This window comes from Cinclus cinclus, unplaced genomic scaffold, assembly GCF_963662255.1.
Source record: "Cinclus cinclus unplaced genomic scaffold, bCinCin1.1 SCAFFOLD_323, whole genome shotgun sequence".
Lineage (NCBI taxonomy): Eukaryota > Metazoa > Chordata > Aves > Passeriformes > Cinclidae > Cinclus > Cinclus cinclus.
This window is the reverse complement of record NW_026912043.1, coordinates 1-17016: the sequence shown is the minus strand read 5'-3', so window position 1 is coordinate 17016 and position 17016 is coordinate 1. Positions and strand designations below refer to the sequence as shown.

At 61.4% G+C, this 17016-nt stretch overlaps 2 protein-coding genes across 2 annotated transcripts; one reads left to right on the top strand and one right to left on the bottom strand.

The window, feature by feature from the left end:
• Nucleotides 1-1408: 1408 nt before the first annotated feature.
• On the bottom strand, nucleotides 1409-10860 carry LOC134057096 (polyunsaturated fatty acid lipoxygenase ALOX15B-like; the record flags this gene model as incomplete). The annotated part of the gene is made up of 8 exons (XM_062514122.1): nucleotides 10707-10860; nucleotides 6990-7353; nucleotides 6771-6866; nucleotides 6307-6388; nucleotides 5806-5922; nucleotides 5107-5210; nucleotides 3937-4109; nucleotides 1409-1552 (listed from the first exon to the last, which is right to left on the bottom strand). Coding segments are annotated over exons 1-8 (1227 nt in total), but the record flags the coding sequence as incomplete, so codon positions are not given.
• A 158-nt stretch (nucleotides 10861-11018) lies between these two features.
• Nucleotides 11019-15952, top strand: FIS1 (fission, mitochondrial 1). The gene is made up of 5 exons (XM_062514123.1): nucleotides 11019-11076; nucleotides 12433-12565; nucleotides 13341-13417; nucleotides 14597-14702; nucleotides 15617-15952. The coding sequence occupies exons 1-5, from the start codon at nucleotides 11032-11034 to the stop codon at nucleotides 15703-15705; spliced, it is 450 nt and encodes a 149-aa protein (XP_062370107.1). The 5' UTR covers nucleotides 11019-11031; the 3' UTR covers nucleotides 15706-15952.
• The last annotated feature ends 1064 nt before the right edge of the window (nucleotides 15953-17016 follow it).

Sequence of the window (17016 nt, the reverse complement as noted above, 5' to 3'; positions counted from 1 at the left end):
CCCCCCTCCAGTCCCACCCATTTCAGATTTCCACCCAAATTCCAGAATCCCCGTAGATTTTTTGGGGTCCCCTTCCACATTTTTTGGGGTCCCCCCCATTTTTTGGGGTCCCCCCCATTTTTTGGGGTCCCCCCCATTTTTGGGATCCCCCCGCGGGTTTTGGGGTCTCACCTGGATGGGATAAAAACCCCAAACCCCCCCTCCAGTCCCACCCATTTCAGATTTCCACCCAAATTCCAGATTCCCCGTAGATTTTTTGGGGTCCCCTTCCACATTTTTTGGGGTCCCCCCCATTTTTTGGGGTCCCCCCCCATTTTTTGGGGTCCCCCCCATTTTTTGGGGTCTCACCTGGATGGGATAAAAACCCCAAACCCCCCCTCCAGTCCCACCCATTTCAGATTTCCACCCAAATTCCAGAATCCCCGTAGATTTTTTGGGGTCCCCTTCCACATTTTTTGGGGTCCCCTTCCACATTTTTTGGGGTCCCCCCCATTTTTTGGGGTCCCCCCCATTTTTTGGGGACCCCCCGCGGGTTTTGGGGTCTCACCTGGATGGGATAAAAACCCCAAACCCCCCCTCCAATCCCACCCATTTCAGATTTCCACCCAAATTCCAGAATCCCCGTAGATTTTTTGGGGTCCCCCCCCCATTTTTTGGGGTCCCCCCCATTTTTTGGGGTCCCCCCATTTTTGGGATCCCCCCCATTTTTTGGGGTCTCACCTGGATGGGATAAAAACCCCAAACCCCCCCTCCAGTCCCACCCATTTCAGATTTCCACCCAAATTCCAGAATCCCCGTAGATTTTTTGGGGTCCCCTTCCACATTTTTTGGAGTCCCCTTCCACATTTCTTGGGGTCCCCCCCATTTTTTGGGGTCCCCCCCATTTTTTGGGGACCCCCCGCGGGTTTTGGGGTCTCACCTGGATGGGATAAAAACCCCAAACCCCCCCTCCAGTCCCACCCATTTCAGATTTCCACCCAAATTCCAGATTCCCCGTAGATTTTTTGGGGTCCCCTTCCACATTTTTTGGGGTCCCCCCCATTTTTTGGGGTCCCCCCCATTTTTTGGGATCCCCCCCATTTTTTTGGGGTCTCACCTGGATGGGATAAAAACCCCAAACCCCCCCTCCAGTCCCACCCATTTCAGATTTCCACCCAAATTCCAGAATCCCCGTAGATTTTTTGGGGTCCCCTTCCACATTTTTTGGGGTCCCCCCCATTTTTTGGGGTCCCCCCCATTTTTTGGGGTCTCACCTGGATGGGATAAAAACCCCAAACCCCCCCTCCAATCCCACCCATTTCAGATTTCCACCCAAATTCCAGAATCCCCGTAGATTTTTTGGGGTCCCCCCCCATTTTTTGGGGTCCCCCCCATTTTTTGGGGACCCCCGCGGGTTTTGGGGTCTCACCTGGATGGCGAGGGGCAGCAGTTCCCCATCGGGGCGCTGGTGCAGGAGGCAAAGGGGGGCGGCCACAAAGGTGGGGCGGCCGTCGATGACAGCGGTGGGGAGCCCCTGCAGCACCCCATAATCGGCCAGGTAGATGTTACCTGCCTGGGGGGGCACCCCAAAAAAATCAGGGGAACCCCAAAAATCCCCGATTCTGGGATTTCCCCCAAATCCTGGGGATAACCCCAAAACTGGGAATGACCCCAAAATCTCTGGGAATAATCCCAAAAAATTTGAGAACAATCCCAAATCCCAGCACCCCATAATCGGCCAGGTAGATGTTACCTGCCTGGGGGGCACCCCAAAAAAATCAGGGGAACCCCAAAAATCCCCGATTCTGGGATTTCCCCCAAATCCTGGGGATAACCCCAAAACTGGGAATGACCCCAAAATCTCTGGGAATAAGCCCAAAAAATTTGAGAACAATCCCAAATCCCAGCACCCCATAATCGGCCAGGTAGATGTTACCTGCCTGGGGGGCACCCCAAAAAAATCAGGGGAACCCCAAAAATCCCCGATTCTGGGATTTCCCCCAAATCCTGGGGATAACCCCAAAACTGGGAATGACCCCAAAATCTCTGGGAATAAGCCCAAAAAATTTGAGAACAATCCCAAATCCCAGCACCCCATAATCGGCCAGGTAGATGTTACCTGCCTGGGGGGGCACCCCAAAAAATCAGGGGAACCCCAAAAATCCCCGATTCTGGGATTTCCCCCAAATCCTGGGGATAACCCCAAAACTGGGAATGACCCCAAAATCTCTGGGAATAATCCCAAAAAATTTGAGAACAATCCCAAATCCCAGCACCCCATAATCGGCCAGGTAGATGTTACCTGCCTGGGGGGGCACCCCAAAAAATCAGGGGAACCCCAAAAATCCCCGATTCTGGGATTTCCCCCAAATCCTGGGGATAACCCCAAAACTGGGAATGACCCCAAAATCTCTGGGAATAATCCCAAAAAATTTGAGAACAATCCCAAATCCCAGCACCCCATAATCGGCCAGGTAGATGTTACCTGCCTTGGGGGCACCCCAAAAAATCAGGGGAACCCCAAAAATCCCCGAGTTTGGGATTCCCCCAAATCCTGTGGTCTCCACTCTCCTTCCTGGGACCCCCCCCCCCCCCTCCCCAAATTCTGGGACACCCCAAAAAACCCGGGAGCCTCAAAATTTGGGGCTCCTCACCCTCCCTGGGATTCCTAAAAACCTGAGATCCCCCAAAATCTGGGACCCCCCCCAAAATTTGGGACCACCCCCAAAATCTGGGATCCCCACAAACCCTGGGACCCCCAAAAACCTGGGGGGGTCCTAACCCTAATGGGACCCCCCAAATCTTGGGATCCCCTAAACCCTGGGACCCCCCAAAAATTTGGGACCCCCCAAAATCTGGGACTCCCCCAAATCCTGAGATCCCCCAAAATCTAGGACCCCCCCAAATCCTGGGATCTGAGACCCCCCCCACCCCAAATCTTGGGATCCCCACCCTCCCTGGGACCCCCCAAAAAACACCTGGGACCCCAAAAAACACCTGGGACCCCCCCAAAAAACACCTGGGACCCCAAAAAACACCTGGGACCCCCCCAGATCTTGAGGTTACCCCCCCATTTCCAGGTTGCCCTCAAGGATTTGGGGTTTTGGGGTTTTTTTGATTCTGTGGTTTCTTGGGTTGGGTTTTTTTTGTTTGTTTGTTTTGGGATTTGGGTTTTTTTTTGAGGTTTGGGGTTTTTGGGGTTTTTGGGGTTTTGGGTTTTGGGGATTTTGGGGTTTGGGGTTTTGGTGTTTGGGGATTTTGGGGTTTGGGGATTTTGGGGTTTGGGGTTTTGGTGTTTGGGGATTTTGGTGTTTGGGGATTTTGGGGATTTTTGGGGTTTTGGGGGTTTTGGTGTTTGGGGATTTTGGGGTTTGGGGGTTTTTGGGGTTTTTGGGGTTTTGGTGTTTGGGGATTTTGGGTTTTGGGGTTTTTGGGGTTTGGGGTTTTGGTGTTTGGGGATTTTGGGGTTTGGGGGTTTTTGGGGTTTTTGGGGTTTTGGTGTTTGGGGATTTTGGGGTTTGGGGTTTTTGGGGTTTGGGGTTTTGGTGTTTGGGGATTTTGGGGTTTGGGGTTTTTGGGGTTTGGGGTTTTGGTGTTTGGGGATTTTGGGGTTTGGGGTTTTTGGGGTTTGGGGTTTTTGGGGTTTTTGGGGTTTTGGTGTTTGGGGATTTTGGGGTTTGGGGTTTTGGGGGTTTTTGGGGTTTTTGGGGTTTTGGTGTTTGGGGATTTTGGGGTTTGGGGTTTTTGGGGTTTGGGGTTTTTGGGGTTTGGGGGGTTTTTGGGGTTTTTGGTGTTTGGGGGGTTTTTGGGGTTTGGGGTTTTGGTGTTTAGGGATTTGGGGGTTTGGGGTTTTTGGGGTTTTTGGGGATTTTGGGGTTTGGGGTTTTTGGGGTTTGGGGTTTTGGTGTTTGGGGATTTTGGGGTTTGGGGTTTGCGGTGCGTTCCCAGGTGCCTCACCTCCATCTCCCGGCGCAGGGAGGTGCCGGGGCCCAGGCTGGGGGCCACCATCGGGGGGGTGACGGGGAAGTTGGGGGGCAGGCGGGGGCAGCGGCGCAGCAGGACGGGGTTCACCCCGCTCAGGAACTGCTCCCCGAAAAACGCGTCCTCCTGCCAGTGCTGCAGCACGTACTCTGGGGACAGCGATGGGGACATGGGGACAGCGATGGGGACAGCGATGGGGACATGGGGACAGCGATGGGGACAGGGGGACATGGGGACAGCGATGGGGACATGGGGACATGGGGACAGCAATGGGGACAGGGGGACAGCGATGGGGACATGGGGACAGCAATGGGGACAGCGATGGGGACATGGGGACATGGGGACATGGGGACATGGGGACAGCGATGGGGACATGGGGACATGGGGACATGGGGACAGCGATGGGGACATGGGGACAGCAATGGGGACAGCGATGGGGACAGGGGGACATGGGGACATGGGGACAGCGATGGGGACATGGGGACAGCGATGGGGACATGGGGACAGCGATGGGGACATGGGGACATGGGGACAGCAATGGGGACAGCGATGGGGACAGGGGGACATGGGGACATGGGGACATGGGGACAGCGATGGGGACAGGGGGACAGCGATGGGGACAGCGATGGGGACAGGGGGACAGCGATGGGGACATGGGGACAGCGATGGGGACAGGGGGACATGGGGACATGGGGACATGGGGACAGCGATGGGGACAGCGATGGGGACATGGGGACAGCGATGGGGACAGCGATGGGGACAGCGATGGGGACATGGGGACAGCAATGGGGACAGGGGGACATGGGGACAGCGATGGGGACAGCGATGGGGACATGGCGACAATGTGTCCCCAATCCCCCCCAGTGTCCCCAATCCCCCCCAATGTCCCCAATCCCCCCCAGTGTCCCCAGTCCCCCCCAGTGTCCCCAATCCCTCCCAGTGTCCCCAGTCCCCCCCAGTGTCCCCAATCCCCCCCAGTGTCCCCAGTCCCCCAATCCCCCCCAGTGTCCCCAATCCCCCCCAGTGTCCCCAGTCCCCCAATCCCCCCCAGTGTCCCCAATCCCCCCCAGTGTCCCCAGTCCCCCAATCCCCCCCAGTGTCCCCAATCCCCCCCAGTGTCCCCAGTGTCCCCAGCGCTGTCCCCACCGGTGACAGGGGTGTGGAAGCAGCGGAACACGCGCGTCATGGCCTCCACACTGGGCCACGAGCTGGGCTGGGCCAGGAACCCCCGCAGCTTGGCCTCCAGGTTCCTGGGGACACGGAGGGGACACTGGGGACACTGGGGACACTGGGGGGGTTGGGGACATTGGGGGGGTTGGGGACAGTGGGGGGGTTGGGGACAGTGGGGGGGTTGGGGACAGTGGGGGGGTTGGGGACACTGGGGGGGTTGGGGACACTGGGGGGGTTGGGGACATTGGGGGGGTTGGGGACAGTGGGGGGGTTGGGGACAGTGGGGGGGTTGGGGACACTGGGGGGGTTGGGGACATTGGGGGAGGGCAGGAGCAGGTTGGGGTTCAGGGCAAGAGAGTGATCAGTCATGGCAGTGGTCACTCAGGGGTCACTCAGGGGTCACTCAGGGGTCACTCGGGGGTCAGTCAGGGTCACTCGGGGGTCACTCGGGGTCACTCGGGGGTCACTGGTCAGTCAGGGGTCAGTCAGGGTCACTCGGGGTCACTCGGGGGTCACTCGGGGGTCACTCAGGGTCACTCGGGGTCACTCAGGGTCACTCGGGGTCACTCGGGGGTCACTCGGGGTCACTCGGGGTCACTCCGGGGTCACTCAGGGTCACTCGGGGTCACTCGGGGGTCACTCGGGGTCACTCGGGGTCACTCCGGGGTCACTCACGCAGCGCTGCCCCTCAGGTAAAAGGCCGAGGTTTTGGCCACGGAGTAGCTCAGGTCTGGATCCAGCGGAGTCCCCAGGGGCAGCGCCCAGGGCAGGCCTGGGGCAAACGGGGCCAACCTGGGGACACGGGGACACACCTGAGACAGGTGACAACACCTGGGACACACCTGGGACAGGGGACAACACCTGGGACACACCTGGGGACACATGGACACACCTGGGACAGGGGACAACACCCGAGACACACCTGGGACACACCTGGGGACACACCTGGGGACAGGGGACAACACCTGAGACACACCTGGGACAGAGGACAACACCTGGGACACACCTGGGGACACACGTGGGACAGGGGACAACACCCGGGGACACAGGGACACACCTGGGACAGGTGACAACACCTGGTGACACACCTGGGGCAGGACACGGACACACAGCCACACCTGGGGATGTCACACCCTGCTGAGGTGACGGTGTCAGGACTGTCACCTGTCCCCTCACCTGTAGCGCCGCCGTTGCTGCACCAGGTGTCTCCGACGCTGCCGCTGCCGCCGCGGGTGCCACTCCATGGCCGGCGTGGTGGCTGTGGTGACATCGTCAGGGACACGGCCGGACAGGTGTGCCCAGGTGTGTCCCCAGGTGTCCCAGGTGTGTCGAGCTGTGTCTCATGTGTCCACAGGTGTCCCCAGTGTTCCCAGGTGTCCTCAGGTGTGCCCCCAGTGTCCCCAGGTGTGTCCCAGGTGTGTCCCCATGTATCCCAGCTGTCCCAACTGTGTCCCCAGGTGTTCCCAGGTGTGTCCCCAGTGTCCCCAGGTGTGTCCCCAGTGTCCCCAGGTATCCCTAAGTGTGTCCCCAATGTACCCAGGTGTTCCCAGGTGTGTCCCCAGGTGTGTCCCCAGGTGTGTCCCCAATGTTCCCAGGTGTGTCCCACGTGTGTCCCCAGGTGTATCCCCAGGTGTTCCCACCTGTGCCCTCAGGCAGCTCCCAGGTGCCGTAGCCCTCGAGCCAGCGGTAGCACGGGAAGTGGAAGGGGCCCAGGTGAGCGACATCATCGGTGTCACCTGCGGTGGCACAGGCGTCTCCTGCGGGGGTGACATCCCAGGTGTCCATCCCAGGTGTCCCCGGTGCCATGTCCAGTGTCCCCAGTGCCACCCCAGGTGTCCCCACAGTGTCCCCACCCTTACCTGTGGTGGCAGTGCCGATGTCACCCTCGGTGTCCTCGGGCTCTTCCTCCAGCTCCTCCTCCTCCTCCTCCTCGCTGTCCCCTGTCCCCTCATCCTCCTCCGTCACCTCATCCTCGCTGTCCCCTTCCTCTTCCTCCTCCTCCTCCTCCTCTTCCTCCTCCTCCTCCTCCTCTTCCTCCTCCTCCTCCTCCCCGCTGTCGCTGTCCCCGCTGTCCCCGTCCCCGCTGTCCCCGCGCTGTCCCCACACGGTGACGCTCTCCAGGTACCAGGAGCTCTCGGGGAGGCCCCTGCAGGGCCCCTTGTGCACCTGGAGCAGCACGAGCTGGCCCAGGGGACAGGGGACAGGGACACGGTACTCTGTCACCTGAGGGGACACCGGGGACAGGGGGACACCGTCAGGGCGGGACTGGCACTGTGGCACTGTCACTGTGTCATTGTCGCTGTGTCACCGTCACTGTGTCACCGTCACTGTGTCACTGTCACTGTGTCACCGTGTCATTGTCGCTGTGTCACTTTGTCACCGTCACTGTGTCACTGTGTCACCGTCACTGTGTCACCGTCACTGTGTCACTGTGTCACTGTCACTTTGTCACCGTCACTGTGTCACTGTGTCACCGTCACTGTGTCACCGTCACTGTGTCACTGTCACTGTGTCACCGTGTCATTGTCACTGTGTCACTTTGTCACCGTCACTGTGTCACTGTGTCACCGTCACTGTGTCACCGTCACTGTGTCACTGTGTCACTGTCACTGTGTCACCGTCACTGTGTCACTGTCACTGTGTCACCGTGTCATTGTCGCTGTGTCACTTTGTCACCGTCACTGTGTCACTGTGTCACCATCACTGTGTCATTGTCACTGTGTCACTGTGTCACCGTCACTGTGTCACTGTGTCACTGTCACTGTGTCACTGTCACTGTGTCATTGTCACTGTGTCGCTGTGTCACCATCACTGTGTCATTGTCACTGTGTCACTGTGTCACTGTCACTGTGTCACTGTTACTGTGCCACCATCACTGTGTCACTGTGTCACTGTCACTGTGTCACTGTGCCACCATCACTGTGTCACTGTGTCACTGTCACTGTGTCACTGTATTACTGTTACTGTGTCACCTTCACTGTGTCACTGTGTCACTGTGTCACCGTCACTGTGTCACTGTGTCACCGTCACTGTGTCACTGTGTCACTGTCACTGTGTCACTGTCACTGTGTCATTGTCACTGTGTCGCTGTGTCACCGTCACTGTGTCATTGTCACTGTGTCACTGTGTCACTGTCACTGTGTCACTGTGCCACCATCACTGTGTCACTGTGTCACTGTCACTGTGTCACTGTCACTGTGTCACTGTCACTGTATTACTGTTACTGTGTCACCTTCACTGTGTCACTGTGTCACTGTGTCATTGTCACTGTGTCACTGTGTCACCGTCACTGTGTCACCGTCACTGTGTCACTGTCATTGTATTACTGTTACTGTGTCACCTTCACTGTGTCACTGTGTCACTGTGTCACTGTCACTGTGTCACTGTGTCACTGTCACTGTGTCACTGTGTCACCGTCACTGTGTCACCGTCACTGTGTCACTGTGTCACTGTCACTGTGTCAGTGTGTCACTGTCACTGTGTCACTGTGTCACCGTCACTGTGTCATTGTCACTGTGTCACTGTGTCACTGTCACTGTGTCACTGTATTACTGTTACTGTGTCACCTTCACTGTGTCACTGTGTCACTGTGTCACTGTGTCACTGTGTCATTGTCACTGTGTCACTGTGTCACCGTCACTGTGTCACCGTCACTGTGTCACTGTCACTGAGTCACTGTCACTGTGTCGCTGTGTCACCGTGTCACTGTTACTGTCACTATCACAGTGTCACTGTGCCACTGTGTTATGGTCCCACCTGAGGGGACATTGGGGACATTGGGGACATTGTCATGGTGTCACTGTGACTAAACCAGGTTCTCTGTCACCTGACGGGACACTGGGGACATTGGGGACAGTGTCATGGTGTCATTGTCACCACACCTTGTACTCAGGGACCTGTGTGGGGACATTGTGGACATCTCTGGGACACCGTCGCTGTGTCACTGTTGTCACCATTGTCACCAGCCCGGCCGTGTCACCGTCACCGCACTGCCACTGCAGTGACACTGTCACCATCGCCAGGTGATGTCACCAGGGCTGTGCCACCACTGCTGGCACAATTGTCACCAGCGCTGTCACCACCACCAGGCCACCGTTGCCACCGTTGCTGTGTCACCATTGCTGTGTCACCGTTGTCACCAGTGCCGTGTCACCGCTGCCACCTTTGCTGTGTCACTGCCACTGCTGTCACCACTGTTGTCACCACCGCTGTCACCACCACCAGGCCACCATCGTCACATCACTGTGCCACCACCACCGCGTCACTGCCGCCACCTCTGAGGAACAATGTCACCACTGTCACCGCCATTGTGTCACCATCATTGTGTCACCACTGCCACTGTGCCACCTTTGTCACCACCAGTGTGTCACCGTTGTCATCATCACGGTGTCACCATCAACATGTCACCCTTGTCACCATAGTGTCACCATAGTCACCGCCATTGTGTCACCACTGTCACCATCTGTCACCCTTGTCGCTGCCATTGTGCCACCACTGTCACCACTGTGTCACCCTTATCACTGCCAGTGTGTCGCCACCGTCACCACCACTGCCACCTCTATTGTGTCACCCTGGTCACCGCCATTGCGTCACCGCTGTGACCACCACTGTGTCACCTCTGTCACCTCCATTGCATCACCACTGTCACCACCATCGTGTCACCTCCATTGTGCCACCCTTGTCACCACCGTGGTGCCACTGGGGCTGTGTCACCATCCCCGTGTCCCCTGCGCCACCCTGCCAGCGATGGCGACACCGTCCTCGTGTCCCCAGGGCCACCCACAGAGGGTCACCTGTCCCAGCCACGCCCTGGGTGTCACCCGCACGTCACCGAGTGTCCCCAACCCCCTCAACACCTGAGTCCCTTTTTTTTTTGGGGGGGGGGGGGGGGGGGGGGGTTGGGGACACCTGGGTCACTTTCAGGTGGGGCTGCTGCTCCCTGAGGGGACGCAGGTGTCACCCGCCCCCCCAAAAAGGGGACCCAGGAGTCGGAGTGTCCCCAAGAGGGGACCCGGGTGCCCCCCGGGTGCCCCCCGAGAGGGGTCCCGGCTGTTTGGAGGGGATTTCTGCCCCTCTGGGACCCCGAAAAGGCCCCCGGACCCCCCAAATGTCCCCCAAACCCCCTCAAATCCCCTCCAGCTCCTCCTAAGACTCCCCTGACCCCCCCAAATGTCCCCCGAACCCCCTCAAATCCCCTCCAGCTCCTCCTAAGACTCCCCTGACCCCCCCAAATGTCCCCAAATGTCCCCCGAACCCCCTCAAATCCCCTCCAGCTCCTCCTAAGACTCCCCTGACCCCCTCAAATGTCCCCAAAGGTGACACAGCCACGCCCAAATGTCCTCAAAGGTGACACAGCCACCTCCAGATGTTCCCAAATTCCCACCAAACCGCCCCTGGCCCCCTCACAGGTGACACAGCCCTTCCCAAACGTCCCCCAAATCCCCTCCACGTCCCCCTAAGACTCCCCTGAGCCCCCCAAATGTCACCCAGAGCTGACCAAGCTCCCCCCCCATCCCCCTCTCCCCTCAGAGCCGCCCCTGTCCCCTCACTCCGCCCCTCCCCCGGCCCTTCCTCACCGCCCCGCAGTGGAAGTCGGGTCCCCAGCGATCGAGGGCGGTCCTGGGGCTGCTCCCGCGGGTCCCCACCAGGGTGACGGCGATGGCGTCGCTGGTGCCAGCGGCGGGAGCGGTGCCGGTGCGAACCCGCACCCGGTACTCGGCCATGGCGGCGGCTGCGCGCTGACTGACACGGGGTGGAGCCAATCACAGAGAACGTCACTCGCCGTTCAGCCAATCAGAGCGCGACGCTTTGAGGCGCGGCCAATCGCGGCGCGGGGAGGAGGAAAGGGGCGGAGATGTCGCGTAACTTCCGCCTTCACTTCCGGCGCAGCTTCCGGGTGCGATGGACCCCGAGTTCGACGATGTGGTGGCGGTGGAGGATCTGATGGTGAGGCCACGCCCCTCATGGGGTGAACACGCCCCTTTTCCACAGCCACGCCCACCCCTCGTGCACCCCCAACTACCTCGACCCCCGGGCCACGCCCCCTTTTCACCCCACGCGCGACCATCTTGACCACGCCCCCTTTTGACCGCGTGGTCACGCCCCCACCGCCTTGGCCACTCCCCCTTCGGAACCTCGGGGTCTTTGCCTCACCGGCCCCGCCCATTTCGTGTGACCACGCCCACGTGGTGAGCCCCGCCCTCAGGGCCCCTCCCAGTATCCCCCCCAGTGTTCCCAGTAAGCGCCCAGTAACCCCCCAGTGCCTTTCCAGTATCCACCCAGTGCCTCCCAGTGCTCCTTGTAAGCACCCAGTAACTCCCCAGTACCTTCCCAGTATCTCCCAGTATCCTACACTGCGCCCAGTGCCTCCCCGTAATCCCAGTATCCTCCCAGTGCCTCCCTGTGCTCCCAGTAAGCAGCCAGTAACCCTAGTAACCCCCCAGTGCCTTTCCAGTATCCACCCAGTGCTCCTGCAGTGCTCCCAGTGCTTCCCAGTTCCTCCCAGTGATCCCAGTGAGCTCCCAGCAAACCCCCTGTGTCTTCCCAGTATCCTCCCAGTGCTCCCCCAGTATCCTCCCAGTGCGTCCCAGTGCTCCCCCAGTGCTTCCCCAGTGCTCCCAGTAACACCTCCCAGTCACCCCCAGTGACTTTCCAGTGCTCCCAATTCCCCCCCCCTCACTGCTTCCAGTATCTTCCTAATGGCTCCCAGTGCTCCCAGTATGGCGGCTGCCTCTCCAGTGCCCTGTGACCCCCGTGACCTCTGACCCCTGGTGCTCCCTTCACCCCATTCCCAGTGTCCCCAGTACCCCCAGTGTCCCCAATCCCCCCCCAGTGTCCCCAATCCCCCCCAGTGTCCCCAATCCCCCCCCAGTGTCCCCAATCCTCCCCAGTGTCCCCAGTACCCCCAGTGTCCCCAATCCCCCCCAGTGTCCCCAGTGTCCCCAATCCCCCCCCAGTGTCCCCAATCCCCCCCAGTGTCCCCAGTGTCCCCAATCCCCCCCAGTGTCCCCAGTGTCCCCAGTGTCCCCAATCCCCCCCCAGTGTCCCCAATCCCCCCCAGTGTCCCCAATCCCCCCCAGTGTCCCCAGTGTCCCCAACCCCCCCCAGTGTCCCCAATCCCCCCCCAGTGTCCCCAATCCCCCCCAGTGTCCCCAATCCCCCCCAGTGTCCCCAGTGTCCCCAATCCCCCCCCCAGTGTCCCCAATCCCCCCCAGTGTCCCCAGTGTCCCCAATCCCCCCCCAGTGTCCCCAATCCCCCCCAGTGTCCCCAGTGTCCCCGGTATCGCCCCGCTGTCCCCGCAGGCTCTGGAGCGGCGCTACGCGGCGGAGCGGCAGCAGGGGGCGCTGTCCCGGCAGTGCCGGTTCGAGTACGGCTGGGGGCTGGTGCGGAGCCGCTACCGGGAGGACATCGCCCGCGGGGTGGCGCTGCTGGGCGGTGAGGGGCGGGGCTAACACGGGGCGGGGCCAATGGGGCGGGGCTAACACGGGACGGGGCCACTGCGGGGGCGGGGGCCAATGGGGCGGGGCTAACACAGGGGCGGGATCACTGCAGGGGTGTGGGCAATGGGGCGGGGCTAACACAGGGGCGGGATCACTGCAGGGGTGTGGGCAATGGGGCGGGGCTAACACAGGGGCGGGGTCACTGCAGGGGTGGGGCTAACAGAGGGGTGGGGACATGGCAGGGGTGGAGCTATCATGGGGCAGGGTCATGGCAGGGGCGGGGTCGTGGCAAGGGTGGAGCTTACACGGGGTGGAGCTAAAATGGGGCGGGGTCATGGTGGGGGTGGAGCCATGGTGGGGTGGAGCTTACACAGGGGTGGAGCTAACATGGGACAGGGTCATGGCAGGGGCGGGGTCATGGCAAGGGTGGAGCTTACACGGGGTGGAGCTAACATGGGGTGGGGTCATGGCAAGGGTGGAGCCTACACGGGGGTGGAGCTAACATGGGGTGGAGCCATGACAGGGGGCGGGACCATGGAAGGGGTGGGGCATGGGTGTGGTCGTTGGTAAGGTGGGTGGGGTCAGGGGCGGGGCCTGTTCTGGGGGTGGGGCCATTGGGGAGGTTCGGGGTTTGGGGTCTTGGGAGGGGTTCGGGGCTTTGGGGGATTTTGGGGATTTGGGGGTTCAGGGGTTTGGGGATTTTGCGATTTGGGGATTTGGGGGGTTCGGGGTTTTGGGGTTCATGGCCTCGCTGCTGCCCCTCCCCCCAGAGCTGCTGCCCGAGACCCCCCCCGAGGAGCAGCGCGACGTCCTGTTCTACCTGGCCCTGGGCAACTACCGGCTCAAGGTGGGGACACTGGGGACACTGGGGACACCACTGGGGACACTGGGGACACTGGGGGGACACTGGGGACACCACTGGGGACACTGGGGACACTGGGGGGACACTGGGGGGACACTGGGGACACTGGGGGGACACTGGGGACACTGGGGACACTGGGGGGACACTGGGGGGACACTGGGGACACTGGGGGGACACTGGGGGGACACTGGGGACATTGGGGGACACTGGGGACACTGGGGACACTGGGGACATTGGGGGACACTGGGGACACTGGGGACACCACTGGGGACACTGGGGACACTGGGGGGACACTGGGGGGACACTGGGGACACTGGGGGGACACTGGGGACACTGGGGACACTGGGGACACTGGGGGACATTTGGGGGCTGCAGGGAACACAGATGGGACACGGGGGGAGGGACACAGGACTGTCCCCATTGTCCCCAAAAGAGTTCGAGCGCTCCCTGGAACACCTGGAGTGGGAGATGAGGGGGCTCATGGAGGTGACACACACAGGTGTGTCACAGGTGAGACACAGGTGACACACAGGTGACACACAGGTGAGACACAGGTGACACACACAGGTGACACACAGGTGACACACAGGTGACACACAGGTGAGACACAGGTGACACACACAGGTGACACACAGGTGACACACAGGTGAGACACAGGTGACACACAGGTGACACACAGGTGACACACAGGTGAGACACAGGTGAGACACAGGTGACACACAGGTGAGACACAGGTGAGACACCGGTGAAACACAGGTGACACACAGGTGAGACACAGGTGACACACAGGTGAGACACAGGTGAGACACACAGGTGAGACACAGGTGAGACACAGGTGACACACACAGGTGAGACACAGGTGAGACACCGGTGAAACACAGGTGACACACAGGTGAGACACAGGTGACACACAGGTGAGACACAGGTGAGACACAGGTGACACACAGGTGAGACACAGGTGAGACACAGGTGACACACAGGTGACACACAGGTGAGACACAGGTGACACACACAGGTGAGACACAGGTGAGACACCGGTGAAACACAGGTGACACACAGGTGAGACACAGGTGACACACAGGTGAGACACAGGTGACACACACAGGTGAGACACAGGTGAGACACAGGTGACACACAGGTGACACAGGTGTCACTGTCCCCCAGGAGTACGAGCGCTCCCTGGAACACCTGGAGCGGCTCCTGGCCGCAGAGCCCCAGAACCCGCAGGTGCTGCGGCTGCGGAGCCGCGTGAGGAGCCAGCTCAGACGAGGTGAGGGGACACTGGGGGGAACTGGGGGGAACTGGGGACACTGGGGGGACACTGGGGGGACACTGGGGACACTGGGGGGAACTGGGGGGAACTGGGGACACTGGGGACACTGGGGGGAACTGGGGACACTGGAGGGACACTGGGGGGAACTGGGGACACTGGGGGGAACTGGGGGGAACTGGGGGGAACTGGGGGGAACTGGGGACACTGGGGGGACACTGGGGGGGGGGGGGGGGGGGGGGGGGGGGGGGGGGGGGGGGGGGGGGGGGGGGGGGGGGGGGGGGGGGGGGGGGGGGGGGGGGGGGGGGGGGGGGACACTGGGGGGAACTGGGGGGAACTGGGGACACTGGGGGGAACTGGGGGGAACTGGGGGGAACTGGGGACACTGGGGGGAACTGGGGACACTGGAGGGACACTGGGGGGACACTGGGGACACTGGGGGGACACTGGGGGGATTGGGGACTTTGGGACACTGGGGGGGGTTGGGGACATTCAGGGGTCGGTGACATGAGGGGACAGAGGGACACGGAGGTCCCAAAGTCCCTATGGCTGGACCCTGGTGCTGACGTGTCCCCTCTGTCCCTCTGTCCCCTCTGTCCCCTCTGTCCCCCTGTCCCTCTGTCCCCCTGTCCCCTCTGTCCCCTCTGTCCCTCTGTCCCCCTGTCCCCTCTGTCCCCTCTGTCCCCTCTGTCCCTCTGTCCCCCTGTCCCCCTGTCCCTCTGTCCCCCTGTCCCTCTGTCCCCCTGTCCCCTCTGTCCCCCTGTCCCCTCTGTCCCCTCTGTCCCTCTGTCCCTCTGTCCCCTCTGTCCCCTCTGTCCCCTCTGTCCCTCTGTCCCTCTGTCCCCTCTGTCCCTCTGTCCCCCCTGTCCCCCTGTCCCTCTGTCCCTCTGTCCCTCTGTCCCCTCTGTCCCCAGACGGGCTGGTGGGCGCGGCCATTGTTGGGGGTGTGGTCATGGGCGTGGCCGGGCTCTTGGGCGTGGCCATCTCCCGCGCCCGGCACTGACCACGCCCACCTCGAGGGGGGAGGGGGCTGCGCTGTGACGTCATGGTGGGAGGATGAGGGCGGCCCGCGTTGTGACGTCAGCATGCAGCGGAGTGACGTCACGGCGCGGAGTGAATCGCGATGACGTCACTGAGGTCGCCGCTCTCCCCCCTCCCCTCCCCCCCCCCCCCAGTGCCTTGGGGACATCCCCGGGTGTCCCCCCCCCGCCCCTCCCCCACCCCGCACTGCCCCCTCCCCCACCCCGCTGTAAATAAACCTGATTGGGCTCCGTGAGTGACGTCACTGATGGGGGAAGGGCGGGATCCGCGCCTGGGACCCCCCCCGAGTGTCCCCAAATGTCCCCAAAGCCACCCCCGAGTGTCCCCAGATGTCACCTGAGTCCCCCCCGAGTGTCCCCCGCGGTTTTATGGGGTCCCTGCCCCCCCCCTTTGCCCCTCCCCCTCCCCGATTTGCGTCACAGGAAGGGGCCCGGGTGGGGGAGGGGCGGCCCCGACCCCAAGGGTGCCCCCGGGTGGGGGAGGGGCAGGAAGGGGGGAGGGGGAGGGGCAGGAAGGGGGGAGGGGCGGCTCCGGACACCTGGTTCCTTCCTGAGGGGGGAGGGGCGGGGGGGAGCACCCCCAAAAGGCCCCGGGACCACACGGCCCCTCCCCCACCCCCGGCCACGCCCGGACAGCGCTGACCAGTGCCGGACACCAGTAAATACCAGTGCCACCAGTAAGTACCAGTGACACCAGTAAATACCAGTGCCGGACACCAGCGCCACCAGTGACCACCAGTGACCACCAGTGACCAGTGACCACCAGTGACCACCAGTGACCAGCACTCCCAGTGCCACCAGTGCCACCAGTGCCACCAGTGACCACCAGTGACCTCCAGTGACCACCAGTGACCACCTGTGACCAGTGACCAGTGACCAGCACTCCCAGTGCCACCAGTGACCACCAGTGACCACCAGTGACCACCAGTGACCAGTGACCAGTGACCACCGGTGCCACCAGTGACCACCAGTGACCAGTGACCAGCACTCCCAGTGCCACCAGTGACCACCAGTGACCACCAGTGACCACCAGTGACCTCCAGTGACCACCAGTGCCACCAGTGACCACCAGTGACCTCCAGTGACCACCAGTGACCACCGGTGACCTCCAGTGACCACCAGTGACCACCGGTGACCAGCTCTCCCAGTGCCCCCAGCTCTCCCAGTGCTCCCAGTGCTCCCAGCTCTCCCAGTGCTCCCAGTGCCCCCAGCTCTCCCAGCGCTCCCAGTGCTCCCAGTGCTCCCAGTGCTCCCAGTGCCCCCAGCTCTCCCAG

Bases quoted from the DNA above. Each gene is read 5' to 3' on its own strand.
- FIS1 (XM_062514123.1), top strand. From the start codon at position 11,032: ATGGACCCCGAGTTCGACGATGTGGTGGCGGTGGAGGATCTGATG. The intron at 11,077-12,432 runs GTGAGGCCACGC...CTGTCCCCGCAG, and splicing joins TGGCGGTGGAGGATCTGATG to GCTCTGGAGCGGCGCTACGC. The intron at 14,703-15,616 runs GTGAGGGGACAC...CTCTGTCCCCAG, and splicing joins GAGGAGCCAGCTCAGACGAG to ACGGGCTGGTGGGCGCGGCC.